The sequence below is a fragment of the Molothrus aeneus genome, chromosome 20, assembly GCF_037042795.1.
Source record: "Molothrus aeneus isolate 106 chromosome 20, BPBGC_Maene_1.0, whole genome shotgun sequence".
NCBI lineage: Eukaryota > Metazoa > Chordata > Aves > Passeriformes > Icteridae > Molothrus > Molothrus aeneus.
In genome coordinates, this window is record NC_089665.1 from 4,374,563 (window position 1) to 4,402,418 (window position 27,856).

A 27,856-nucleotide genomic window follows, 5' to 3' on the forward strand; every position below is an offset into this window, starting at 1 on the left:
AAATCCTAGGGACTGGCCTTTCAAAATTTGTTTGCCATGATTCTAACAACATTGTGACTTTTCTTTTTCAGCTAATTACTGACTTCTGGAATAAAAGTGGTGCTGAAGAGTCGAGATGGCATTTCTATTGTGGAGCTGCAGTCTGCTTACAGATACAGCAATGCTTTTCTACCTTTTAGTGCCAGAGATCCCTCTTTTGCTCTATCAGTCCAGTTTTTCCCTTTCAACTGAACAAAAATCAGACTAAACTTTGATTATTCATTTTATTGTCTCTATTTTCCACCACTTCATTTATTGGTTGGCTTGCATGCAGGGTGTGTATAGTTAAAGAAATAATAGACATTTTCTCAGAAGAGTTTCTGATGTTTTAAGTCTCAGGTTTGCCCAGTGGACTGGGTAGCTGAAACACTCCATGTGCCCACATGATTTTTGTCCAATGGATTATCCTTCTGACATGACAGTGTAAGGCTGGCATTTGCATAGCAGGTGAGCAGAGTGGAGGAGGACAGAAATCCTCCAAGGATTTCTTCTTTATGACAGCAGAGTTCACAGGGTTGGTAAATAAAAAACTGCCCCTTACCTCTTTACTTATTTCCCCCAGTGCTGCTCTGCATTGTGGCTTTTCAGTGTGTATCTGCCCCTTCTATCTTGAACTCATTGGTGAAGTGCATCCAAATAACTTATTTAGCCCTGCTTGCCTGGGCAAATCTTTAATTAACAGGCATAAAAAGTGTAGCTTTCTATTTTAAATATATTACATTTGGTTTATAAGAACAGGACTGTTCAGATTTCAAGGGTTTTCTTCTCAAAGCCAGTCCCTCTGATAAATTGAAGGGATTATGTTTTTGTTGGCTGTCTTTGTTACCTCCATCACTGTGTTTCCAATTTATCAACATAGTTTTGAGAAATTGTTAGAATATGTTGCACTCGTAAGCACCGTGGGGAGAAAAAATATTCATTTATTACTGCTATTGTGTTTGATTATATTACACATATCCAAAGGACTAAAATGAAATGTCATCTTTAATTCTCCCCTTACAGTAGACAATATCACCCTTTCTTCTTTCTTTCCAGAAACAGCTTGGAAGTCAATTCTTCATTTTCCTTTTAAATCAGCCATACAGAATAGAAGCAAGTGTGCATTAGGGACAAGGCAGAAATAATGGGAGGCTGGAGATGTGAGCTCTGTTTCTGGCTCTGCTTTTAGCTCTTTGCAGTCTTGAGCAAAGTCATTTGACCTCTGGTCTCCACTCTCTCAGATCATGGAATAGGAAGACCATTTGCTTCCTACAGATGTCTCTAATAATTTGCTAGAATCATGTCTTGTCTAATCACCTGTGTTTAATATCTCCTAGGGTCTTGCAAAATCAGTGAAGGCTGAAGCAGCAAATTTTCCATGCAGTCGAAAACAAAATGCTTTTGGAAAGTTAAGACTTGAAGACTACAAAGAGCTTCTGAAGGATCTAACCCAGGCCAGGTTAGAAAGACACTGGTGCAGTACAGTGTGGTTAAATATTGATAAATGATCTATCTGAGCCTGTCAGGAGAGAGAGCTGTGATTGGGACAAAACCCTGAACCCTGCCCTCAACTCTCAGTCTGGTGCTGCAAGGAACTTCACTTTGTGCACACAGAGTTGAGGATGAGCATTTGGGTTGAGGGGAAGGGGGGTCTTAGAGAACTGCTCAGTGTTTTGCTGTTCCTGACTCCTTTCCTAGGTGAAGGCTGAATTTGCAGTAGTCTGTAGTCCAGCTTAGAGGGAAGAGCAGAAAGTCTCTTCTTTTGTTGCTCTGTCAGGCTGAGCAGAGGTTTCCTGAGGTCTGACTCTGAGCAGCATGTCTGAAAGGCTGAACATCCTAGGGTGACTTCCTGGGAGCTGTGTGCTTTTTGGGGGTGAGAGAAGGAAAGGGAAAACATTTCCTTCCTGGAGGTGAGGGAAATATAAAGGGAAGAGTGCTCAGGCTGCAGGCCAGGGGATAGAGGGCCCTGTTACATCCCAGCTTCAGGCACTGAGGGCTTTTTGTAAATACATAGTGTCTGTTTCTGAGTGGGCTTGGCATCCAGTGTTGCTGGAACAGAACTTTTAGGTCCCTTTGGGCTCAGAGAGTGCTGGTGCACTGCCTGCCCCAGCTCTGGGTTTGGGGCAGCCTGGGGAGGCTGTGCTGAGCTGCAGTGCAAACTGCATCTCTGCCTCCTTGTGTGATTTGCTTCAGTGATTAATGGCAGCGGCTGTTTAAAAACCTGGTGCCTCATTTGCAGTCTAAACTTGTCTGGTTCCAGGCTCCAGCCAGGGGCTATTTATCTCTGTGTGCAGGCTCTGGAGGTGGGCACCGTGGGGGCAGGGGTAGCTGCTCACCTGTGGCTGGGGGCAAATGGCAGATACAGGATACTGGATTTTCCCAGTGTCTTGTAGGGAACATTTTTTCAGCTGCAGCATCTTGCAGGGATTGTATTGCCCTCGAGGAGAGAGGGCCTCTGCCTTTGCAGACCCCCATGGGGAGGCCCTGGGCCCCTAGAATATCCCAGCAAGAGACTTGATTTCAGTGGTACATCAGGGCTGTCTTTGGCTCACTGCACAGACAGTGAAGGTGCAGAGGGGATGTTGAGAGTTTGAAGGATCTGAGGGTAAAAAATTTAGAAAGACATTTGTGTCATCTTAAAATTTAAATCCCTTCTTGAGGTGTTTGGTGCAGAGAAGTTGCTTGCCTATTCAGTGAACTGCAACAGCCCAGGTTCCTCTGGAGCTGGAAAGAGGATACTGAGCCAGCAAAAAGGGTCCTGACACTGTTGGCAAATGGGGGATGTACAAGGGTTTTAAACATAGATTCAGCTGCTGTACTGAGGGGGAGCCTTGCTGCTGCCTTCCTTCTTGGGGTGTTACCGTTGCAGAACACCCACATCCTTCTACAACTGCAAAAATGTTCCTCCTGCCTGGGGTTCACTGTGCAGTTCTTCAAGCTCAGAGCCATCCTATGTGATAAACCAAGGGAGTCTGTGGGAAGTGGTGGCAAAGGGAGTGCTTGTGTGTGAATCATAGAATCATGAAGGTTGGAAATGGTCTCTAAGATCATTGAGTCCAACAGTCAACCTCACACTGTCATGTTCATCACAAACCCATGTCCCCATCTGAGTGATGCCAGAATGAGCAGGATGCACATGGCGAAAGCAGGGATCACTTTCTCACTGCTTACCATGTGAGTGAAATGTCTTTAAATTATTTATTTCCTATTTTATCTGTGTAACTTCTGCAGCAGAAGTTATCTGTGTTAGTGGCAGCAGCAGGCACCAGCTTTGAGGTATTTGGGCCGCACTGCTGAGCAGTGAGTTCCCTTCGACCTGGCCCTCGGTTAATTGGGGAGACACATGGATTCTGCTGTGTGTAGTGATGGGTTTGGGTGGGGACTGGGGGTCCCCGGGCGCTCCCTGCCCTCGGGGTGCTGCCGGCTGTGCCCAGGGCAAGGCTCAGCCCCGCGGGTTCCGTGTCCCGCGGGAGCGCGGCTCGTCCGGCCCGGGACGGAACCCCTCGGCAGCGGGGTCTGCCGCGAGGCCTGGCAAGGGTTAACGCCGAAGCCCCACGCCCCCTTTGACGGAGTCGGGCCAACCTCGCCAAATTTGAAAAGGCATCCGGGGCTGAGTGTGCGCCCTGGGAGCATCGAGCCGCGCTGGCCCCGGACCCCCTGCGCGGGCAGCAGCCGCAGCCGCCGGGGCTCGGCTTGCCGAGGGTCGGGGCTTCCCTTTGGCAGCCGGAGCAGCCATCCCCTGTGCCCGGCACCCCTGCCCCGTGCTCCCCGCTCCCGGGGCTCCTCCGTGCCGCGGGACCCCGCCGTGACCCCGGCCGGGGCAGCGCGGTGTGGCCCTGCGCCTGCCGTGCAGTGTAAGAGGGAAAGGGGAGGCGGTAGGAAAACCCCGTTCTTGCAAAAATGCAGCTCGCTCTTTTCTTGTCCTGGTGCTGCTGCCTGCACGGATGCGCGCTGGGCACTGGCTTCCTCTATCAATTCCCAGCATCAACCCTGCAGCACAACTACCCAGAGCAGAGCTCCGGCTCGCCGGGCAGCGGCTTCGCCAGTCGCCGGTGAGTAAGACCGGGTCCGCCTCCGGGCGAGGAGGCTGCGCCCCGCCGGTGGCCCCGGGGGACAAACGGGCACGGCAGAGCCGAGGGCAGCGGTGCCTCGGAGGGTGCAGGGGCGGGCTGGGCTGCTGCCCCTCGGCCAGCCGGGATGGGCTGCCCGCATCCTCTGTGGGGCGCGGGACGCTCCCTACCTGCCCGCAGCAGTGTCCGCCTCCGGGGGGATGGAGGAGCTGAGCTTGGGTAAATGACACCCGCAGAGTGTCCCCCTGCCGCGCCCAGCCCGCCGGGGAGGGGAAGGGGCTCTGCCGGGCTGAGCGTCCCTGCGCAGCCGGAGCAGGAAAACCTCCTGAGCCGGGACACTGGGGATGTCGGCAGAGGGAACTGTTATAGCCCTCGGCTGCGAGGAGAAACTTGTTCAGCTCAACAAAGGAAAGCCCTTAATTACAGATCTTTCTTCAAGAGCTGCAACTTCCAAGTAGCTGTTTAAAACCAAACCTCCCACTCTTCTCCTCTCCCCCCACCCCAACCCAATTTCTTATAAACTTAATATAAATCAGGTTTGATTTACTATATCTTACTGCTTTAGTAGAGCAAACAGTTTAGGCTTCTCCCCCTCCCCTCTGTTTTCTCTGGGTATTTCTCTAGAGGTGAAACAGCTGTTCAGATGAATGAGCTGCACTGTATAAAGCAAGAGAGTAGCTTAACCTGATTCCAGTTGTTCTTGAATTTCACTTTTTTCTTTTTTTTCCCCCATGTCATTCCCTTAAGTAGGGACTCGAGATTTAATATTCAGGGCTCGTCCATCCTGTCTCTACCTCTTTTCCTCCTCCCTTGCTAATACCTAGTCTGCGTGAGTTGTGCTGCTGTGGAGGAGGGCTTCTGTTAGCACGGCTTACTTGGGCTGGGGTTTGGGAAAAGGCACGGACTCCGTGGATTTCCGTGTCGGACCGGAGGTGCAGGGGCGGCACCAGCCCTGTGCCTTGCACGGGGCTCGCATATGGTGCGGATTTTCCCCCGGGGGGAGGTGGCTTTGTCCGCTGCGCTGTCAGACAGCCCTGGGGCTGCAGGGGGTGTGATGTTAAACTACAGCAACTGTCAAAGGGTTTGAAACGGCAGAAAATTACAGGAGAGTAATGGGATAAACCTATCCCAGCTGGATCTCTTCCAAGGTACCCCCTTCCCAAAGCATGAGCTGCAATGAGAACCACATGTCATTTGTCTTACATATCTATTAGCCTGCAGATCTTTGTTCAGAGCTACCACACTTACATGAGTGTGGACTCTGCTCACCAAAGACCTTCCCCAGTTCCCACTCTTGCACAGCTTTCCCATGCCTCAATGGTTTGGATAGCTGATGCTTTGTCAGGGGAATGTGTCTCTCTCCAAGTCTATAAAGTGTTGTGTAAAACCACATAAACCTGATTTAAACAATGATGCTGGGGAAAGCTGGTAGATTTTTTAGATTTATTTTTTATGTCCAATGGAACTTTGCCCTGGGAGAATCTCCCATTCTAGTTTAATACAGAGGGGGAAGTAAAAAATTGAAGGGAGGAAAAAATCACCAGTGGATGTTGTGAAAGAAAAATTCAAGTGCTCAGTTAAATATCACACGTTGAAGCAATCTTTGTATGTTTTAATTTCCCCTTGAGTGGTGAAGTTTTGTTGTTGGCAAATGTCTAACAGCTTCACTTTCTGATGGGAAAATCTGTGTGGGAAAACTTTCCCCAGCCACAGTGTTGGACTTTTGAGGGAAGTCTCCTGCTGGGTGCAGCTTCAGGTTGGGATAGCTGGACTTTTCTGGGTTTAATATGGTCCAAGATAGGAGTGAGGCTTTTTGCTCTGAGTTTGACATTGATATTGATATTGATCTATATGGGTGCAAAGCCTTTTTTCAAGGACTGAATCAGACTGGTATAGATGGGTTTTTATGTTGTTCAGTGTCCCTTTTGCCATTGAAACAGGGGATCTTGGTAGCATCTGAATTATGTGAAGCAACAGCAGCTCCATCACAATGAGGCTTTCTGGCCTCTGCTTTGGAGAGGCTGTGGAGGAGACAAGATGGTGGGAAGGTGATTGCTATTAATGGCACTATATTGCTGTTCTGACTTTCTCTTCTTCAACCTTCCCAGTGTGTGCTTTGTACAGTGACTTCTGGCACTTTTCTGAGCCAAAAATAAGCAGGGACAGAGCCTTGAAAGCTCCTGCTGCAGCTCCAGGTGTTGGTACATGGCATCACATACTGCTGGGATGCTGTGCAGTGGACAGGTTTCCTTGCTATAGGACACACCATCTTTCTGCACTTGTCTGTTCCTGTCTTTGATCAACAAGTGATTGAGCTGTTTGGGAATCTGCTATCAATTTTCTAAAAATTAACTTGTTATAAGAGCTGTATTTCTCCAAGGGGAGAAGTTTCTGGAGTCCTTTGTGCTGATACAGCCTTTGGTATCAAGGTTGCAGGCTGGCTCAGAGAGGGCTCCTGAGCTCTGAGGACTGCTGACCAGGTTTGCTGCAGAAGAATAAGGCCCTGAGCACTGTAAAAAGCTTGGGGTGGTGGTGAAGGGAAATTTGGAGGAAAAATGACTGTTATTCACATTCTTCAAAGTGAAGCCATGGAATACTTGTTCTGGAGTAATGATGTATTCTTTCTTTCCTTTTTTAAAATGAATATTCTAGCTTCTGGTTGGCTTCAGTTGACAGGTCTTGATTATTAGACCAAAGAAACTTGCAGTCTATCTTTGCATGTGCTTGAATTGAACTGCTGATGTGCTGCCTGAAATCCAGGCAGCAGTGTCTGCTGGCATTTTATGGACTGCAACAGCCTCACAATTTAGCTTGAAATTCCCATTCAGTGCATGCATTTTGAACTTGCTGCTGTGTTAAGGCAATGAATGGGAAGTGGGCCTTACTGGAAGCATAAGAATGGAGGGGCTGCCTGCCAAGGAGAAATCTTCCTCCAAGCTCTGAGAAGCTTTGCTAACTGAGTTAAGGGAAGCTTGTTCCCATGCTGGAAGTAGCTGAGTTGTCAAGGAACGCTGCCTCTGTGTTAGTTGTCTTTGGGGTTGGTGTTCTCCCAACTCCTCATTCTATTTTCCTGTACTTTCTAATTAGTCATGCATTGAGTCCTTGTGAACTTAATTGTGGGAGTCTGAAACTTCTGAGAATAGAGGCAGGCCTAAGACTGGAAACCTCTTTGGATGAGAAGTGGAGGTGGCTGATAGAAAATCCCAAAACATGAACCCAAAAGCAATGTAGGATGATAATTTTTTCACTGGGATCATTACAGTACCATCACAAAAGCCCTCTGGGGTGGATGCAAGTCCAGCTGTTGCAATTAGGTCTTCAAAACACTCTTCAGCCTAAAAACTTCTTCCTGTTAATGAAGATTAGAACCATGATGTTACAATAACAGGACTGTACAAATAGGTATTCTTATCCACATTCTACTGGCAATTGCACATTTGGTCACAGTAATTCCCAGTGATTCCTACATCAGTGATGTTTCTTGAGGATGGATATGGGGAGGAAAGTAATATCTGATAGCTGTAAGTGCAATATTTGCTTGGCAGAGGCCTTGACATGGAAGGCCAGGTAGCCTTTGGCCATTTTATGTTGTGACTCAGAGCACAGCCCAGGAGAGTGAGACCTGGGTCCCAGCTGCTCCTCTACCAATGGTTTACTCCATATCAGGGGGCAAATCCCTTTGCCATGGATTCCATGGAATAGTTAAACAAGCTCTGTGAGCTGCTTTGGTGTGGGAATGACGTTTAAACAGACATCAGCTTTCCAGTACTGCAGCTTGTCTTCCTTCCCTGAGAAACCCAAAGTGTTGGTGCTTGAAATATGTTGTCAATTATTCCTTGAGGCTACCAGTTTCCTAACGGGTCACTTGGATGTCTGCCTCTCAAGATCAAGATGCATGTGTGGACCTCTTGTAGGTAGATGTGTTCTGTGCAGAATAACTGCCTGTGTTGTGCCTGGCCCTGCAGCTACATCTGTGCTGGGCTGGAAATGACCCTCCCCAGCACAACTGCACTGAAATGTAACAACCTCCAGCCTCTCAGGTGAGCTTTTAGTTCTTTTAAGTAACTGTGGGTCTCTTTATGTGATAGAGGCCTATTCTTAATATTAAAAGGTCATCTATGAAGAAGTATCCCTATTTATGTAGTCTGTAAGAATACTTTCAGAATGTGTATCTGGAGTTTTCCTGATGGATTTTTATTAATTCTCTCTTCACTAGAGACAGATGACTTGAACCTTATTTCAGCCTCAAATTCTGAACCTCTCATGACTCTTAAGTGGGTGTGGAATACAAAACTATACATATTGGCCAAATGTGGTTCTCTCTCCTTTTAGTGACAGGATCTTGCTCTCTGAGTCACTCTCTCCATCACCTAATTGTCTGCTCATTGCCTGAGGTCCCTGGTTTGCTCTGGACTGTGAGGATGTCAAGCAAACAAACTGGGATTTGTGTCACGCTGAGTCCTCTGCTCTAATTCTGCTTTGAAGTGCCCGACCCAGGTAACCAGGAGGTCAGAAGGTCTTGAGCTCATCACACACCCTGGAACTATCTGGTGTTTGTTCCCTGGGCTCTGCAGCCATATGATCTTCATCTGCCTGGTGGGGTTCAGGGCTGTAACTTTGCAATGCAATTAGCAGTGGAGCCAATGGTAGGCTGAGGGTCTGGTGACACTGGAATGGCTTTGAAATACCAGATGTGATTGTAGCTACTGCAGTAAATTGTATTCCTGTAGGAAATCTACTGTCCTGCCTTTCCAGCTGCTTGTGTGAATGATTTCCCCTTAGGTAGGTTTCATTTACCAGCTCAAGGGGAAAAAACAAAGGGAGCAGAAAGGCAAAACAATGGGTGCCAGTGAACTTGTGTTCCTCTTGGATAAATTAACAAATATTTCTTTCAATAATCCTTATTTTTTAGTTTTCTCAAAGCTGAGCTTGTTAGGGTGCTAAAGTGCTGGTGGAAATAGGTTAGAAATGTCACAGCTTTGCTTGGGGAGTGGTTCTATGATGCTGGGATCACAGAATATTTACTTACATCTTAGTTTTGTTGGGCTGTGTCTTGATAAAGGGGGAAAATGAAGAATGACTTTGAGATAATGATTAAAAACTGAAAGCATGGAGCGCTTTAGGTCTTCTAGGTCAGAGTAATGGACCCTTTTCTGCATCAGACCTCCAGCATGTCTGGAAATTTAACTGATTTATAAAGCATAGATGCCTTTCCTGTAGGATTATACAAAAATTCATCCAACTGCATTTCTGAAATATACACAAAGCTCTCGACTCACTTTTAATTAGGCAGATCTAGACAGTGCTTAATGTACTTCCACTGAGGCATAATGTTTATTTAGAATCTTTGAGCATACACCCAGCCTGTGCCAACTTAGATATCACAAGCATTCTGCTGAGGGTAGTAGCTGCAAATTAGAAAAGGGGCAAATACTACTAGTTTGGTTGCTGTCCTACATTTTCCATCTTTTTATATAGCTGAATAATACTAAATCTCTTGCTTATTGTAGATATGCACAGTGTAGCACTCATCTGAATTAGAGTCCTTAATACTGCAGAAACCAGCAAGAGTAGGAACTGTGATATTGCTCCTTATTGGTTTTGTTCCTTGCCTCCTTTTGTTTGGAGAAATGGTTGTTTGTTTATGGGTAATTTATTACATGGTTTAGGTGCTTTGGCTGCTTTTGACAAGTAATGTTTTCCTCCTTTTGGAATTGAACAGATGTGTAAGTGAGGAGTATGCTTGGGTGGAAGTATTGCCTGTAAGGTTTAGGCCTTGCTGTTTGAAAATAGCTGAATCTTTTGGGGAGGACCAACAAATAGGAAACTATTTCAGATTTCAGACTCCTTTTCCACTTCTAAAGCTGGGCAATCATATTTCTGGCAAAGAAAGAAGCCTCTTCTATCTGTCTAGAAATGGCTTTCACCCAGAGGCTCCCACAGTGGATGCCTCTGAGACAAAAGCTGAAGGCAGTTTCACAATGTTTCATGTTTGCAACAGGTCAGTCTCCTCTTCCACGTTGATGTAGTTTATCTGGGAAAGAGAATCTGCTACTCAAAATCATAACAGCTGATTTGGAGACTGAGAAGAGACAGTATCTACGAGATTCTCTTATTCAGGACTCTTCCCTTTGCCTCTGTGGTTTGCTTTGTGTCTCCTGTCCATCCTCCCAGAGCTGAGTAAGGCTGTTCTTATCCAGCCACCTGCCTTTGTGCTGAGCAAACAAACCATCTGTCAAAACATTAAAGCTAAAGTGAGGTACCACTGCATAGAAGGGACCAATTCATGTCCAATATTGACATCAGGTTATGTAGTCAAATGTCTTTTTAATAAATTCCACTTTTTTCTGCCCCTAGGAACTGGGTGGAAGTGATATTCTTTGCAGCATTTGTGCTGCATGCAGGCATGTGTTTGCTCAGAGCATCTCAGAAATGCCAGTGCAGTGAAATCATGAGGCAGGGGAGTATTCCCTGGATGTGGTTGTGTAACCAAGTTAGACTGAGTCTGTAGAGTTAAGAACAGGTCCAGTTCTGTTCCTTCTGGATGTCCCCCCACCTCTTCTGTGTGTGTATGTGCACTCTGGAGAGGAGGTGTGTTTGTTGGACAAGACTCTTGATTCCTGATTTCCACTTTTTAATGGAATAAAAAGACCAAGGATGTGGAAAGAGTGTGCCTTGTAAAGGTAGTATAGGACAAGGTGTTTCATGAAAGATGCTTGTTTCATGCAAGGACAGTTTTGGGGTGGACTGTGAGGAAGGGGGCACAGCAAATTCAGTTGCAGGACCTCAGTACTAAGGTTCTTGTCTTCTATGTGAGAAATGGGAACAGGATGCCCCTTCCCCTGTGCATGTTGGATGTTAGAGCTGTTTAGGACTAAGAAAAGGCAGCTGCATAGGTGCTAAATGAGCTAAATACTCCTTTTGCCCTCTTGGGATGACCTGGTGAGATGGAGCTGCTCAGTTAAGGCGCTACACAAAACCTTCCCTTCTTGTTTTGTGCCTGGGGTCAACCAAATCCGCTTTTTCCCTCCAGGACTTTGCTAAGTTGCTCAGGAGTGTGGTGCTGGGAGCTCTGAGCTTGGTTGGAGCTGCTGCTCCTGTTGAAGGGCAGGGCAGAGGGGCTGGGGGATGGATGACATAACGTCTCCACGCTGGGCTCCCCTTGCCCGCGGTGCCGGTGCTCGCTGGGGTGTGGTAGCCCTGAACGGAAGGGCAGACATTTCTTTTTTGCTGTGTGCTGCTTAGCCCTTATTAAACTCAGATGTTTCTAACCCCTTCCTCCAGGCTCTCATTATTGCTGTAAACACAGCAGAGCACAGGGAGCTTTTTCAAATCCTCGTTTGAGGCAGCAATGGGTGACAGCTCTCCCCACATGAATTTAACACTTCAACCCAAGGGAGATTCTGCCTGTGTTTTCCCTAAAGAAAAAGAGTTTTTCATCTGATGCCACTTCTCTTGTGCCTGCCTTGGGTTGCTTGGCTTCCTGGCTTTCTTCTTGCCTGATTCTGTCTTGTGCTTCCCCAGAACCTGTCTGGTTTCTGCAACCCTGCTCAATGTTTGCTGTCTGGCTCTTTGTCTCATCATTGTATCTTGTTCAAATGTTGAGTTGTTTGCATTTTCAGTGGCAGTGAAAACAATACCAGCTAAAATAAGGTTTCTGTTGCTGTGCTAGGATGAGTCAAAAAGGCTCTCCTGGAAGAAACACCTAGATCTGCATGTCAGCAGGTCTGGATCTCAGCTGTACCTGTTCCAGATTTACTGTGTGCCTCTGACAGAAAATTATATTTCAGCTTTCTGTGGAGGGAGAAGGAGAGGAGAGACTGCCATGGTAACAGGATCTTAGATGCTTCCTACCTATGAACCACCACTTCACCCAGCATGAGCTACTGTACCCCTGTGGGGGAACTTAGGAATCCTTGGTATCTCTGAATATAACCCACTAACTTTGAGGTAAATCCAGGCTATTTATAACCTCCCTGTATGCAGTTCTCCAAGGACTATATCCATTGCAAATCTACTTATGAGTCTCAAATATCTGTCCATTTAATATAATTCTACTTTGAGCTGAGAAATTCTTGGCCCATTTGAGGTATCAGAGCTGCTTTGTGCATAGCATTGGCTTAGTAAAAGCTGTGTTCCTGCAAAATCTCTGATGGTCTCTGTCAGATCATCTGTGTGACTTGGTCTTGGGACATTTGTGTCTCACTCTGGTTTTGTGTTGTCCCTTGCTGTAAATTGAGCTAAAGAGCTCTTGACAGAGAGCTGGACAGAACCAGGTTATGGCAGATGTTAGGAAGGTCATTGCCATTCTGATGCTGTATTTAGTCACTGGTGCAAAGTTGCCTTTTGGAAATTTAGGCTACCCTAAAACACTTAAAGATGAACTACCTTGTTGCAAAATTCTCAAAATCTGGTCCCTTGAGTCTATGGCTTGATTTAAACTGCCCTTCAAAAGTTTCTGGCATGTGGGGAGGTACAGAGAGCTTTTCTCAATTGTGATTCTATATCTCCAAGAAAACACTGATTTAATTAGTGGTCACTGCAGATTTGAGGTGAACTTTCTAGGCAGCTTTTAATAAACTTAGAGCTAAAATGGCAGTGCCCCTGAGAACTGAGCTGTCAGCTTGTGTCTGTCACTGGCACCAGCAGTACAGGACAGAGAAAATCTGATATGCTTAAGCTTCAGTATTTCAACATGGCAAACCCTGCTAACCTAAACACTGAGGGGGGAGCTGCATTCTTTGCTATGCCTAATCTCTGTATTTTGTTAAACATGCATTCCTGCCAGAACTTTATTGGACAGAACAATAGTGACCAGCTGGGCAAGTGACCCTGGCTTTTCTGGTCGGCAGAGGAATTCAGCATTTGAGAAGTTCAGATTCTCATGTGCAGCTTAAAGTGATCTGGATTTAGTTGCTTTTAATTATTAGCTGGCTGATTCATGAGGCTTTGTTTTCCACCCTCTTTCCCAAGACAAAGACTGTTTCCTTAAATGCTCAATATATATTCTATAGAGCAGCACAGAGTCTGGGAACTGAGACTTGCAAGTTCTCTCTCTCTTTTCTTTCCCCTAAATAAAATGGGAATAGTAATACTTCCCTTCATGTAAAGGAAGGCTCTGGGGAGTATTTCACGAGGGTGTGGTTATATCTTAGAGGGAAAGCTACAAAATCCAAAGTACTGTATATGAATTTATGCTGAAGTTTATAATAAATCTATGAATGATAATACTTGGCTCTTGTATAAACTTCCACTCTTACAGAGTAGAGGTCATTGTGCTCCCTGTTTACTGCACCTCTCTGAGTCTGAATGACTGAAATTGGTCTTTGGGGTTAAGTCTTTGCCTGAGCTCTGCAGAGAAGGATTAGTTTGAAGGGGATGCTGAGGGGTGGGAGAGGGAGGTGCTGAGCAGGGCAGGCTGGACTGACCAGTAGCAGAGGGCTGGGTGATGGCACAGGCTGAGGGGCTCTCCTGTCCCCAGGGTGGTTTTTGGGAGCCTGGCTGTGGGACACACCTTTAGAAGCAGCTTTGAGCTCAGGGCACAAATGCCTGTGGCAATGGGTGTGACCCAAGAGCACCAGCCTTGGAGCAAAGGCAGCCCTGGGCTCTGGTGCTGCAAACTTCCCCTGCTCCCATCTGAAATACAGCAGAGAGCAAAAAGGCAAATTGGCTTTGTAGGATGTTAGAGTGCTTGGCTTAATGCTGCTGTAAATCAGCATAACCTGCAGCAAAAGCTACAGCCTCCCTGCAGTGTATTTCAGGATACAGCACCGAGCCAAAGGGTTTAAACTATCACACAGTAAAATGCTGTCTCTGGGGCAGCTGTTACTGGAAGTCACTAATGTATATCACAAATGATACAAAAATTTTGGATTACAGAGTGGTAGGAATTCTTAGGCTGTCAGCCTGTGGATAAGCTTTGAATGAGTGTGCATTGCAAGCAGAAATAATAGGATCTCATATTGCCAAGCACTAGAAAAATACTTGAGGCCTGATACTGTAATTAAAAGTCTGCTAAAACCCTTGCAAGACCTCTGCAACCAAACCCATTGTAAATTTATTTCAAGAACCGCAGCAACATACTAATTTTCTTGGGTAATGTCCTTTGAAACAATCAAGCTCTCTAATTATGTCTGTCAGGCCTTGCCAAGTGGTTCTTGGCATCTGAACTAGAAGGTTTTCAAAGTAGCTTCTGCAAATGACTGTGGAATTTTGCTGAAGGTGAACTTTCAGCTCCCAGGTACCATTTAGAGAAGTTGCTGCATAACTTTTAGGAAGGTTAGAGTGAAGCTGTATAGCTGTACAGTGGCTGGGAAGAAGGGGGAGGAAAGTGGGAATATGGAAATTATAGGAATCATCCCAGCTTGTCTCTTGAATTGAATGCAGTTAGAGACTGGGTTGATTTGTGTTGGGCATTTCAGCTGGTGTCCTGGCTGAGCCTGGGAGTCATCTTGTGCTGCCTGTGTCTGGGTGATGGATTGGATCTCAGCATCCCTGTGGAAGCAAGGTTGGATTTGCAGCACACACTCCATATGTGGGGGTGGTTTGGGGCTTTTTTTGTTGTTGTTTGGTTGGATTTTTTAAACCAATCAGCCAAAAAAACACCACCACGAAGACCAACACCAAACCCCACCCAAGCATTTGACTGGAATCACACACTTCCCATGGGCTGGTGGCTCAAGTGTTGCCAGTAACAGCTGGATAGGTGAGCAGCCTGTTCCCATGGACATACCTCCAGCAAGGGGAACCAGTTCAAGAGTTCTTCTGTCACTCTGTGCTCTGAGGTTCTACCAACCTTTTTGATTTGAGAATGAGAGTGGTTTCTAATGAAACTCAAACCACTTTTTTCTGCTGTGATGTGAGTCTGTCAAAGCCATTTAATGTGATGTTCAGCAATACAGTGTTCATATATCCCTCTATACCTGCTTAGAAATGGCTCAAGTGAATGCTGTGGCAATGGCAGCTGCTGGCTTTGCTTCCAGGGTGGCTCAGTCTGGCACCATCCTTTGCTAAAACAGTGCATGGAAAGATTTCTCCATACTGCAGTGAAAGGTGTAGAGGAAAACTCTCATGTATGTTTGTACGAGGGAGGAAAAACCACAAGCAAGTTTGAGCTGTTGTGTGTGAAGGATGTTTGTGTACATACTTAGTGCAATAATAAACACAGATTGTTGCTGTGTGTCACTCACAGGTTTGCTGGTTTGCCCTCAGCCAGTAAAACAACATTAAGATGTTCCCAAGCTATGTAAAAGGTACCAGAAATACAGAATAACTGTCACCCATTGGTAAAATTCAAGTCATAACTACTTGTTTTAATCAAACTTTTATCTTGCATGCTATTTGTGTCACTCTTCATTCTCTGATGGCAGAAATGTGTGTAAATAGGAGAAAAGGAAAAAAAGTTAATCTTTCTTTAATGGTTTTCCCTTGAATTTGCCCCAAGCTTTTGTCAGTATTGTGTGTTTAATGTCTTTAGTTTCAGCCACCCCTTTGCTCACACAGACCGAGACCCTCTCGCCAGTAACTCCAGGCATTCCCATTCCCAGCAGAAGGATGAGGGATGCCTGTGAAACCTTTGCTTTAGGAGTTTGGTTCACTTGTGGGCACCAGGTTGAATTTTCACCAATTTGTGGTTAAAACACTTTAAGTTGTGGATTTTTGCACTTTGCCATGGTGGAGCAGTTAGGTTGCCCTGTCCTTTTGCATTGGCAGGCGACCTCTAACTTAAACCACCACCAAAGAAACCCTGCAAACCCCCATCTAGTGGAGTTTGCTGTACAATTCTGCACAGAACAGGGCAGGAATTTTTCTGACCAAATGCCTGTATGTCCTTCAGACCTCCTGCTGTCCCCTCTCTTGCTCAGTGCTGCTTTCTCCTCATCCGGTTTCCCACGTGTCTCCTCGGGAATGTTTCAAGGCAGTGTTATCATTCCTAAGGAATCTACTGTGCATGCACAGCCTATGGAAGGTTTTGGTTTTTTTTTTCAGCTGTTATTACTTGGCCAAATCAAACCCATTTTCCACCTGGATACTGAAATGTAGATCTCCTCCCTTCCAAACAGAGGCTTCCAAAGCACTGAGGCACTAAAGCAGTTTCGTAGATTGCTCAAGAATTTTTTAATAATATGGAAAGGTGTTAGTGTTTCTGTTCACAAGAGAAAGGCTTTCTTTTTTTAAGCTCTTTTTATTTCTAATGAACAAACTGGGTTGCAGCAGGGTTTAAAAGGAGAATACAAATAATTGTTTTTGGCTAGAAATGAGGTATGGTGACTGCTTCCAGAACCAGTGAAAGCTTAGGAAGCTGTGTTAAAAGCAGAACAAACCTTTCACATTGAAAATAGTTAGGTAGAGCACTTAGTTTCTTGCTGTCTCTTTACAGTCTCTCTGTAGACAGATATCAAAGTGCAGTGGGTTCTGTGTGATTAAAACACACCATCTGCTGAAGAGTGACTTTAGAACTTGGTGAGGCAACACTGGGTGCTCCCCAGCAGGGTTTGGGACTTCTGTGTGCAAAGAGCTGAGCTACAGCAAACCCTGTGGAGTTATTTTTATGGCATTGGATGGGTGCAGTCAGGAGAGTGTAAGAGTGGGAGTCTGGAGGAAGGTGAAGAGGAGGCTGCTGGTACAGCAAATTGTTGTGGAACTGGAACTGCCTCATCCCAGCCATGCTGTAGTTGCAGGGAGGTTTCAATGAGGTCTCTACTTAGTGCAGAGGAGGCTCTTTGGAAGGGCTCCTCATTGGCAACCAAGAGGTGTTTTTGAGCAATTCACTTCATTTACATGGGCTCTGGAAAGGACTGGCTTGAGAGGGAAGCAAGGAAGAGAAAGATGTGATAGACTAACACCCATGGATGTGAACATGTGTTTGTAAAGGCTATTGCTATGCTAATAGTGGCTTTTAAGAGTTTTAGCCTGTGCAAGTTGGAATTTATCAACCTTAAAGCTATTGATATATCCTTCTGCCTTAGCTCACCTCCTGATCCTGCTCTCAATATGCCCTTGGATCAAAACTGGCTGTTGTAAAGGGCAAACTCAGCTCTCTGATGACAGGACAGATCTCAGTTCTGATGTTCCTACTTCCCTACACATGAAACTCCCATGGGTGTGACTGGAACAATAGGATTATTTTCCAAATTATTTTTTATTGTAGTAACGCCCAGGACAGCCTTGTGCCAGACATGGCAGACATGGAATAAAAAAGTTTTCAATTTAAATCGCAAATTAACACACAGGCTTTGGGGTTTGTTTTTCAGGCTGATTAACACTTTGAATACCCAGGCAGAATGGTTTTCCAAGGCTTTGTTTTCACTGAACTGGGTCTTATGTGGCTCATCCTGGCAATCTTTGAGCTGGTCTGGGGGTAAAAGCCTGATTTATCTACAGCACACAGCACAGACTGGTGTGCAGATGAGCTGGCACATTGGTAGAGCAGTTACTGGAGAAAAGTGCTTTGCTCTTGAGGTGCTGATGTGTTTGTGGGGTACAGCTGTCCCCAAAAGAATCTTCCTGGAGTCTTGTCTGAGGCTTGGTGCAGATGCTGGCTCACAGGTACCTGAGCTTCAGCTGCCTCACTGAACACAAATGGCTAATGTGAGAATGTAAAAGGAAGAAGAGAAATTGTTGGTCTCCAAGCAAAATAAGAAGATGGATTTGTCTAGACTGGCCTATTGTTTCTAATCACCTCCTCCAGCACAGGAAACATTAGAAAACTGTGGGGTTTTCTTGCACTTGAGGAAAGGCTGCTCCCTTGGTGGTTTCAGTGGGGTTGGTGTCAGGTCTGGCTCTTTGGCAGCCACCTGAACCAGGAGTGAGCCTGCACAGCTGCTGCAGCTTCACTCTGGAAGAGGTGCCTTGGCCCATGAAATCCTGTTCCCACCAGGGATGGACAACCACATGGTAGGTACTACTTAGAAATGTCTGCTTGTAGTCCCTTGTACACCAGAGCCCACAAATTCCTGTACAAGCTGCTGACCAAATTGAAGACCTAGACTGAAAAAATTGGAATGTGGCACAGGAAAAGAGAAGTGGGCAGGTGGAAGGGGTGCTGCTAGAAGAGTTGTGGGTTCAGTTTACCTCACACAGCTGTTTGTGCAGGTATTTCCAGTTGCATCCTAAGACCTGTGGATCTGAAGCTAAAACATTAATCTGATTTTTGATACCTTTTGGGGCTCACTGCTCTGACAGTTGAAAACATAAGGAAAACACATCTGTATTGCCCTAAATAGAAAGCAATGTGCTGTCTGTGGGATCTCTTTCAATACATTTTGTTTGTTTGTTTGTTTCTAGCTATCAAAAGGATGTACCTTCTCCAGTGCAGCAATATCCCAACTGTTCAGCTCCAGGAAAAACCCAAAACATGCATGTTACATGAGCAGATTAGCATCCTGCAATAGTAGGAAGCTTGATCATGCCATCTTAATTTTTTTTTTTTATACACTCAACACTGTCCTTTTGACATTGCCTTTTGTTCTTGCTGTAGTTTGTGGTTTTTGGTGCCAGTATAATGTTAATGAAAAACACTGCTTCATTTAGGCCAAGTGCCTGTGTTCCTGTCATGCATGTGGCATTCATTGCTGCTGGTAAGTGCTGGGAGTTTGGCACCAGAGGGCTGAATGGGAGGCACAAAGATGCTCTGTTGTCTGTACAGAGCTCTATAAGCAAAAAAACAAAACAAATTTGGGAGTAGGCCCTGTCCAACCCCTGCAGATTGGCTGCTGATGCAGATACAGGCTTTGTAGGGCAAAGGGTGGCACTTAAGGAGATGCTGAAACCAGCAGGAGCCTGATTTGTCCCTTTTGGAGGACTGAATTGTGCAAAGTGTTTTGTTACAAGGGGAATTAAAGACAGCCATGGGCACTGCCTTTGTGGATGGTGGAGGAGCAGCTGTAGCCACAACAAGAGCAGTAGTAAAGCACAGGATGCTCTGACAGGGTCAGTGACTCCTTATACTGCTTTTCTTAATGTTTTCTTTTCTGCAAAGGTTTTGAGGACGAGCAGGTGTGTGTCAGTGCCCTGTTCTTCTACTTAAAATTCACACTCTACTTCTTGCTAAATCAAATTTAGAGCTTAATTCTGAATGAATTGTTCTAAACTCAGATGTACTGACTTTTATCAAAGTTAGTCTGGTGCTTATAATGAGGATCAGGGTCACTGTCCTCAGCTTAACCAGTTCTAGATCAGGCCCTCAGAGGAGGACACAGACAAGTACCAAATGTAGACTTAGACCACAGGGATCTGTTTCAGACAGACAGTTGGTCTGCCAAATCCCTACTGCCAAATCCCAGCTCTCTACTTTCAATCAAGGTCTTAAGGATTTTTTTTCCTGTGATCCCACCCCTCCTATCAAGGTCAGGCTTTTTAGGAATGAGCAACCCAGTTCTCTGGATGTATTCACAGTGTGGAGGTGTTAGACCTATCTACAACCATGTTATCCAGCTGTGCACAAATGTTTAGACTCAGGTTCTTCTTTTGGAAGACTCTAATTCAAGCAGTTTTTAATGCTGCAAAAATGACATACTTGGTTGTAATTGTGCATGATTTCCACGCTGCATGGATATCAAATGCCAAATTCCATCAAGTCAGTCTAATTTAACAAAGACAGATTCCATGGATATTTTTGTACATTTCCTCTTTCCTCCCTCTGTGAACACTGGAAACTACTGTCTTCTCATTGATTGTGATAAGCTCATGGGAGGGAGCAGCAAAACATTGCAGTGTGTAAAAGAATGTCTGTAAAAGCAAAGAACTTCAAAGGGGTGAAGCCCCCTTTTATTTCTGAGCGCTCAGTCATGGACTAACTTCTTTCATTTCACTGCTGAAGGTAATTATGGTCAGGTCAACCATATTTATGGTTTGATTCAGTTGGAACATGTCACTGGCAAGCTGAGAGGAGATGGGTACTGGCTATGAATCAGAGGGACTTTATGCTGGAGGAATATTCCTGGTGCCCTCTGCCCTTACACACAAACAGGTATGTAGGCTCAGAGGGACTTTTGAATGTGATCAGTTTGTTTCTGATACTCCCTGCCTGATCAACACTTAAATCTTCATCTCCCTCTGTTCTATCCTTCATTAATATCAGTGCTGATGCTCTACAAGGGTGTGTAACAGGTGAGTGTTCTTATCTGGCAGGTGCCTAATGAATGAGTTTGAAAATTAGGAGAGAGGAGGAATGTTCTCATGGCTGAAGGAGCTGAATGTGGCTCTGGGAGCTGGATCCCTCCTTATCTCTGAAGAAGAGTTGCACACATGTTCCTTGGTATTTAGCTATGCTGCTTCTAGGTGTTTAATAATTCCAGCAGGGAGAGGTTTTCCCTTAGCCCCTGTAACTTCAGTGGCTGCAGGAGGATAAGGTAAAATCTTATGCAGTTTCCTATGGATTGAAGAAAGCTCAGCCCTCAAGGTAGTGCTTTTTGGAGGGTCATCTCTGCATGAAACAAAGCAAGGAAAGCACAGTTAAATGTGCTTGGCTGCGGAAATTTCTGAAGACTGAGACTGAAGCTGTGTGCAGACTGAACTGTGTTTTCCTCCTCAGGTAAAGATTCCTCTAGGACTAAACTCCCTCTAGCAGGCTCTGATAATGCACTTTGTGTGGGAAAACTTAAGGCTGTTATTGGCAAGTGAGTATTTGAAGTGCACAAAGCACAGAACATATTGCTCCCCTGGGGAAGGGTTATGCTTTTGAGAGGTTCCTAGATAAATTGTCCCATCTTACTCTGCTAGCCAGAACTTATTTTTATGGCCACTTTGTTCAGACTCTTATTGTGGGGGTGGAGTGGTGGTGTGTGCAGAGAGATTGGAGTTCCTTCCAACCTTTGTCTGACCAACAGAGCAGAGTGGGAGACCTGGAACTTGTCTTATTCATGTTCGTGCCTCTGGCTCTCTGCTGCTTCAAATGGCTGCTGCTGTCTGGCTTCAGAAACACCAGCAGCCTTCCAGTTTTATTCCTTTCCCAAAATGAATGGGCTGTTACAGAGATTTCTCTCCCTTTTTTTGCAGGAGTCAGGGTAACCTCTATTAGTGACTATGAAGTGCTCAGTGGGAGTAAGGCATGCGTAAAACATCAATATTGACAGCAAGATTACTGTGGCTTGTCGTGGCTTCTGACTTGCAGGCCTCTTAAAACTTTGTAATGGAGGAGCAGAATCTGCTTTGAACTGAACCCTGCCATGATAAGCTTGTGTACAGCCAGCCCCTCACCCCTGCCAGGTGGTCTTTCATGGGTTCCTTAGCAAAGGTCCATCTATCTACAGGCAATCCTGAATCAATCCATCAACACTGAACATTCCAATAGTGTGGAGACTGCTGGTTACAATTGGATTTTGTAGCTGGACAATGAGCTGGATGACAGCCTTGATCCTAAAACCTAGTTACCTGGGGAGAGCATGAATACAGCCAAGAACAGGGGGAACTTAAGCCCAACTTGGCTTTTATCTGAGCTTTCCAGCAACATGTGATGGGATGGTTTCCTCTTTAGCCAGGTCACAGCAGTAAAAAGTAACCTGGTCCCAGCCAACTGAATTAGCTGGTAAACTTGATCCTGATGAGAGTCAAAGCACATTCAGGGAGGTGTGTATTTGTGAATAAGAAAGGAATAATGTAATTTTATAGAAGTGGATGGTTCAGGAAGAGATAACCCAGAGAGCCTGGCAGCCTTTGAATTTGGATTTCTTGGAATGTAGAGGGCAACTTCTACTCCTGGCCTCAAGGGAATATATAAATAACTAACCCCTCCTAATGCTGGGCTGCAGCACAGAGTGTATGGATTGCTGTTCTGGCAGAGCAAATGGGATGCTGTACTATTTACACAGAGAAAAGGGCACAGTTTGCTTTCATTGAGTCAGAACAGCAACTTTTTCCCAGTGAAAGTCAGTGACCTTCTGATTTTATTGAAATTCCTCGCTAGGATTGCAGGGAAATTGATAGCTCCAGTGAAAAATGTTATGAGGAAACTTGGGGAAATCTACCTAGCTATCAAAACACTCCTACTGTTTTCTGTGCCCTAAATGTTGATCTCTGCTAAGTATAACACACAGTGTGTTATCCTTATGGAAACAAAAAGATAATTCAGTGCAGTTGTTTACACAGGACAAAGCTTTAGGGCAAATCACAAGCATCAGAAATGCCAACCTTCCTAAGAGACTTCTGTCATATTTATTGAGAGTGGGGAGGGTCAGTTTGTGCCCAAACACATGGAACAGGTGCTGATGAAACCATCCTGCATATGAAGTGTTCTCCCACTCTCAGAAAGAATTCTCTTCCTTCTGGCTTGTCCAGTTAACTCTTTACCAAGCCCACACCATTTTACTCAGCTCTACAAATGGCTTTGTGCAGAGCCCAGCTGGGGGGATTGTTTCTGCTGGAAGCTGTTCTGAGCTGGTGGGAGTGTGGTGTGATGGGAGACCACAGATTTCAGGAGCTGGAGCCGTGTCTTTCAGTCCAGTGAGAGCATCAGCTCCTGTGGGGGAGGTGGTGCCTGCTGTAGGTCTGTCCCTAGCAGGGCAGGCAGCCCTGGTTTGTGTGTGGTGCTGAACTGTCACCTCTCTGACAGAGGTGATTAGGCAGGAATGCAGCCACTTCCATTCTGAGCTGCACAATCCTGATTCACCAGCCCTTGCTGGGTCCTGATCAGTCCAGCCCAGTGGTTCTGACACTGCTCACTTTGTGATCCCTTCTCCAGTGAAATGGAGCCAGCAAACAGCCAGGGGGCTTTTCTCTTGTGAACCACCTGGAACGTCCTCCAGGGACCCCCAGGATGAAGAGAAGCTTGGAAAAGTGAGCAGTTTGGACTAGGAAAGAAGCAAACACTGCTTTTGGGGATGGCTCTGTGTGTTGTGGTGTGAGTGCTCCTAAGGATGGATGGATGGATGGATGGATGGAGACATCTCTTATGCACCTTGTAGGCTTAGGGAACACTGTGCAAATCCCAGTGGTGAGAAGGGAGGGAAGATGAAGTTTCCTGTCAGTGTCTTCCCATCCATGAAATGATTGCTCTAACTATGCTATCCAGGAGTTAAGCTTTGATATGTGAGTGTGGGGCTCTTCTGGAACCCACAGTATTTTAGCTTGTTGTATGTTACCTTACACTTCTCCACCCTCTGCAGTCCCTTTTCTCTCTCACTGTTGGATGTAAAATCATCCAGAATCTCCAGGGGTGAACTGGGAGTCCCAACAAGCACCTGATGGGTGCAGGAGGATCAGAAAGTCAGTGGGGTGCAGGTATGGCTTTGTCTGGTGTCTGCCTATGGAAGCAAACTGCACCTCCAGCTTTCTGAGTAAGCCTGGATGCCCTGTGAGATGCTCTCAGGGAGTTCCCCATGTGCTCTGGAAGGGGAGGATTTCTTGTGTCCCTCCAGTGTCCAGGTGCCTGAAGCTGTCACTGCTTTTGCTGAGTCAGCAGAGAGCAGGCGCCCCTCAGCATCTGCTGAGGGAGGGGTCTGTTCAAATTCCAAGCAGGAGTTTCCAGACTATCTCCAAATGGAAGCAAACTATTGATTTTGTTGTTCCATTTAGCCTGAAGGGTCCACAGCAACATTCTGAACCTACACAGTGAATGTGATTTGATAGCTGCTGGCATCAACACCCCCATTCCCTCTGGAAAAACACATTGTCAGCTGGGATCAAGACATGAGATCTGGATCTGTAGCCTCAGAAGGAAACTGTCTAAATCAGCAGTTTGCAGGCCATGATCTGCAGATCCTCTGTTGTCTGTGAAAGTCTTCCAAGAATTAAATAGGGTGTGAGAGGAGGGGGTGTTTGGAAACAGCTGGAGGAAATGGACCAAGTGAAACTCCTCTCTCTGAGCAAGGACCAGTTCCTTGGGATGCTGCAGAACATCACACTAAATATGCTGGTGATGAGCATGCATGAGATCCTGAAGGAGCTGCTGTTTGGATCATTTTGTTTGCTTGGTTGGAATATTCTTTCTGAATAAGCAGCAATATATTCTCTGCCATCCTGGATGCATGCCAGTAAAAGTCCTAAACCTTCCTTCCTAGCATCTGTGTATAATATAAAGGGTCATTTATAATCTCTGTAAGCCATGATGGGGCCTTTCATCACGTTGTCTGAAGCCTGCTTGCATTCTGGAGGCTGTTCTTGCTGACTTTTGGCTTGCAAAGGGAAGTTTTGGGATGGTTTTGTCTGTCTGTCTTTCTTTTGTAATCACTGTGCTATTTTATCTGCACTGAGTTCCAAGCTGGATGTCCTAATGCATCCTTGACCAGCTGTGTTCCTGGTTTTGTCTCACCTGCCTGTGTGCCACAGTAAAAAGCCCTAAAAGTTGTATTTGTAGGAAAATTATGCTATTTATGGGAAGCTAAGAGTGTGATGTACCTTTCACTCCTGGCTGTGGGTACCTTTGTAACCAAACCCTCTGTTCCATTGGTAAAGAGAGAAGTTGGAGAAATCAGTGCTCACATTTGATTAGCTGAGTATCTTTGGGGTCTGCCCCTTTTTTTTATGCCCACATTGGTGTTTCTGCTTTGGAGATGTGTTTCTGTTTTGGATAAGTGTGCTGTCCCTGGATTTGAGTGAAGGATCTGTTACCCTGCCATGAGCTGCCAGTCCTCTTCAGCCTGGCAAACCCAGGTGATGGCTTCAGGCAAGAAAGGCAATGCATGGAGAGCCTCGGGGAGCTTCTCACTTCCTGGAGTGATTGAGGAACCACTGAGGGAGCTGGGGGTGCTCAGCCTGGAGAAAAGGAGACTCAGGGGTGACCTCATCACTCTACAGCTCCCTGAAAGGTGCCTGTGCTCAGGTGGGGCTGGGATCTTTCTCCAGGCAGCACTGACAGAACCAGAGGACACAGCCTTAAGCTGTGCCAGGGGAAATATAGGTTGGATATTAGGAAGAAGTTTTTCACAGAAAGAGTGATAAAGTACTGGAATGGCTGCCTGGGGAGGTGCTGGAGTCCCCATCCCTGGGTGTATTTAACAAAGCCTGGATGTGGCACTGGGTGCCAGGGTTGAATTGAGGTGTTGGGGCTTGGTTGGACTTGATGATCTTGAAAGTCTCTTCCAGCCTGGTCATTCTGTGAATTCTGGGAATGCAGGGCTGTGATTTTCCCAACCCCTCTTGTTCTCACCCTTTCTCCTGGCTGCTTTTCCTTCTGTGCTCAACTGGCTGTTCCCATGTCATGAGGAGATTTTACCCCAGCCTGGACAAACCCCATGACTAAGGCTTGGAGAGACCAAATGGCTGATTGCACCAAGTGTGCAAGTGAAAGGTAAAGAAAACTTCACTTTGAATTATCACATTTTCAGCCTTTAGCTCCTGTTGTTTCTCCTGGTCCTGTTCCCTAAACTTTGTGTGGGAGCTCTGTTGAGCCCGTTAAAGGATCTGATGTCATCATGTCATCTGAAGCTTCATTAACTTCATCTTTTCCCCCCTTGTTTTGATGCTGCAGATGTCAGTAGAGACATTTGGCTACTCCAGTGCCTAATCCCTATTTACACACCACAGATCCCTGACAAATCTGAGATAAGTGGTTCTGAAAGACCTCCCTGCTCACCTGGGGTCACCTCAGGTGTGCCCACAGTGCACACTCCCTGCTGAGGAATCCAGGGGGGGTTCTGGTGAGCAGGAGCAGTGTCTCAGGGAAAGCTGCAAGCTGAGCCCTGTCCCTGCTGCTGGGCTGGTGGCAGTGGCACAGAGCCACCCCTCCCTGGGTGTCCCAGCCCTCCTGGCCGGCTGTAGCCCAAGGGTCAGTGAGCAGCCCGCTGGCCCCATGTGGTGCTGGCATCTGTGCCTCCTATTCATGGAAATGGGAGCTATCCAGAGAGCAGGGATTCCTGTGGAGATGGGAGGGGAATGCAAAAAGGGGAAAAAAAAAACAACAAATGCTGTAAATTGTGTGTTCTGGGGAAACTGACAGAGAGGAGGTGCTTTAGGGAAGGAGAAGGGGATGTGCAGGTGCATTTCCACTTTGATTTTTGGTGTGCAAGGTTGGGGAGTCACTGTGGTGCTTGAAGGGATCAGCTCTATTGAGGGCTCTTGCTTTAAGATAGATGAGGAGCCAGGGCTCTGGCTCTGGTTCAGCAGGGAATGCTTACACAAGCACTGGGTGTGTTTTGGAGCACAGGCTGGTGTCTCCATGTCCCACAGTGACCCCAGTTCTGATCCCCAGTCAGGAGGAAAGTGACTCTCAAACCTGTTAACTACACTGATGTACAAAAGCATCACAAAACATTCCACACCAAAATATTCACAGAAAAGTGAACCAATATTTGGCAAAATGAGCAATACTTGCAATGGGAAAAGTTTTTGTGTCCCCTCAAGCATGTCCCTGGAACCTAAAGCTTTTTTTGTTTTTTAGAGAAGGTCCCTGAAGGGTCTTTAGGTCTGAATTCCCTGTGCTAACACTGCAGTTCCTTCTGTCTCATACACCTTGCAGTGAAGGGTCTGTCTCTCTCTCTTGACAGTGTGAGACACTCATCCCTCCCTCCCCTGCATTTTCCCTTGCCCATTTTTAGGCAGTAACCTCAGCAGGACAACAACAGGACTTGTTCAGCACCCAGCTTGTTCAAGCCCTGCTGACAGAGAACTCCACCACACCAGAAAGCAGAATTTTCCTACTCTGCTGTTGTTCAGAATGGTGGGAGGCTGGGGAATGATACCATAACAAGCAGGGTGGAATTAAGACCAGTACAATGGGAGCTGACTATCAGGAGATTTGGAACATGTCTTTTTTTCCTCCAAGTCCTATTGTTTCTGATAAGTCACAGAGCTAAATTATGCACTGTAAAACTCTGGCCTCTGACAACCAAGCAAGAGACATTACTGGATCTGTGGTTCAGGTTGGCAGGAGCTGGGAATCTTTCTGCAGCTCTTGGAAGGAGAGGGTGGGGTGAGAAGTGAAGACTGCAAGTCAGCCTGGCTATGGCTGGCAGAAGAAACCACCCCACCCCCAGATTCTTGGTCTGTTCTTCCTGCAGTCTGGTGTGTGTTGGTTCCCTGGCTGTCCCACTGGGGCTCACTAACGTGTGTCCTCTCTCTCTGCAGGCACTGGTGTCACTACACAGTCACAAGGACAGTCTCCTGCCAGGTGCAGAACGGGTCAGAAACGGTGATCCAGAGAGTTTATCAGAGCTGCCGCTGGCCAGGACCTTGTGCCAACTTAGTCAGGTAAAAATCTTCATGTCTCATGCTGCCCAAGCCTGCTGCCCTTCCCCTTGGGTTGGTGGCTGGTGAGGGCTGCAGAGAGGGCTGAGGGTCAGCTGGGATGTCCTGCTTTGGGGTGCTGTGCCTGAGGAGCACCACTGGTGATAACTGCAGGGAAATCACAGGTGAAGGTAAGTGTAGCATTGCTTCCAGGTTTAGGAGCTCCCTAAACACAGACAGGGCTAATTTAGAAAGGAGACATTGTTTATTCTGTGCAAGGTGGAGGCTCCCACAAATCAAGCACATTGAGGGGTAAAATATTACATCTTTTATACAGGAATGTTTACATGAACCCCCATAATACACATTCTCCTATTTATTTGGGTGATATAATCTTACACAAGATGCTTGAAACATAAAGTTCTCTTTTTTCATTAAGTGACTTCTATTGTAGGAGTTATGTGACAACATCAGTTTCATTTGCAAAAGGGGAGCAAATTCAGCCTGGGGGCAGATAGTTCAATTCCAAGACATCAGTATTAGGACAAGTTCTGTGAAAGAGTTTAGCTCAGGCTGGAGTGCCAGTTTGTGCTTCTCCACACAGGAGGCTGCTGTTGGTCAGGCATGAAAGCAAATAAATGTTCAGTGTGAGTGGACAGGGTGAGCAG

At 46.1% G+C, this 27,856-nt stretch overlaps 1 protein-coding gene across 2 annotated transcripts in view; it reads left to right on the forward strand.

The window, feature by feature from the left end:
• Positions 1 to 3,918: 3,918 nt before the first annotated feature.
• The window catches only part of COL26A1 (collagen type XXVI alpha 1 chain), a 167,543-nt gene continuing 143,605 nt past the window's right edge, over positions 3,919 to 27,856 (forward strand). For both annotated transcript variants that reach the window (XM_066563575.1, XM_066563576.1), the window contains exons 1-2: positions 3,919 to 4,070; positions 27,090 to 27,212. In XM_066563575.1, coding sequence (XP_066419672.1) covers positions 3,919 to 4,070; positions 27,090 to 27,212 — 275 coding nt within the window. The remainder of the gene's footprint in view (positions 4,071 to 27,089; positions 27,213 to 27,856) is intronic.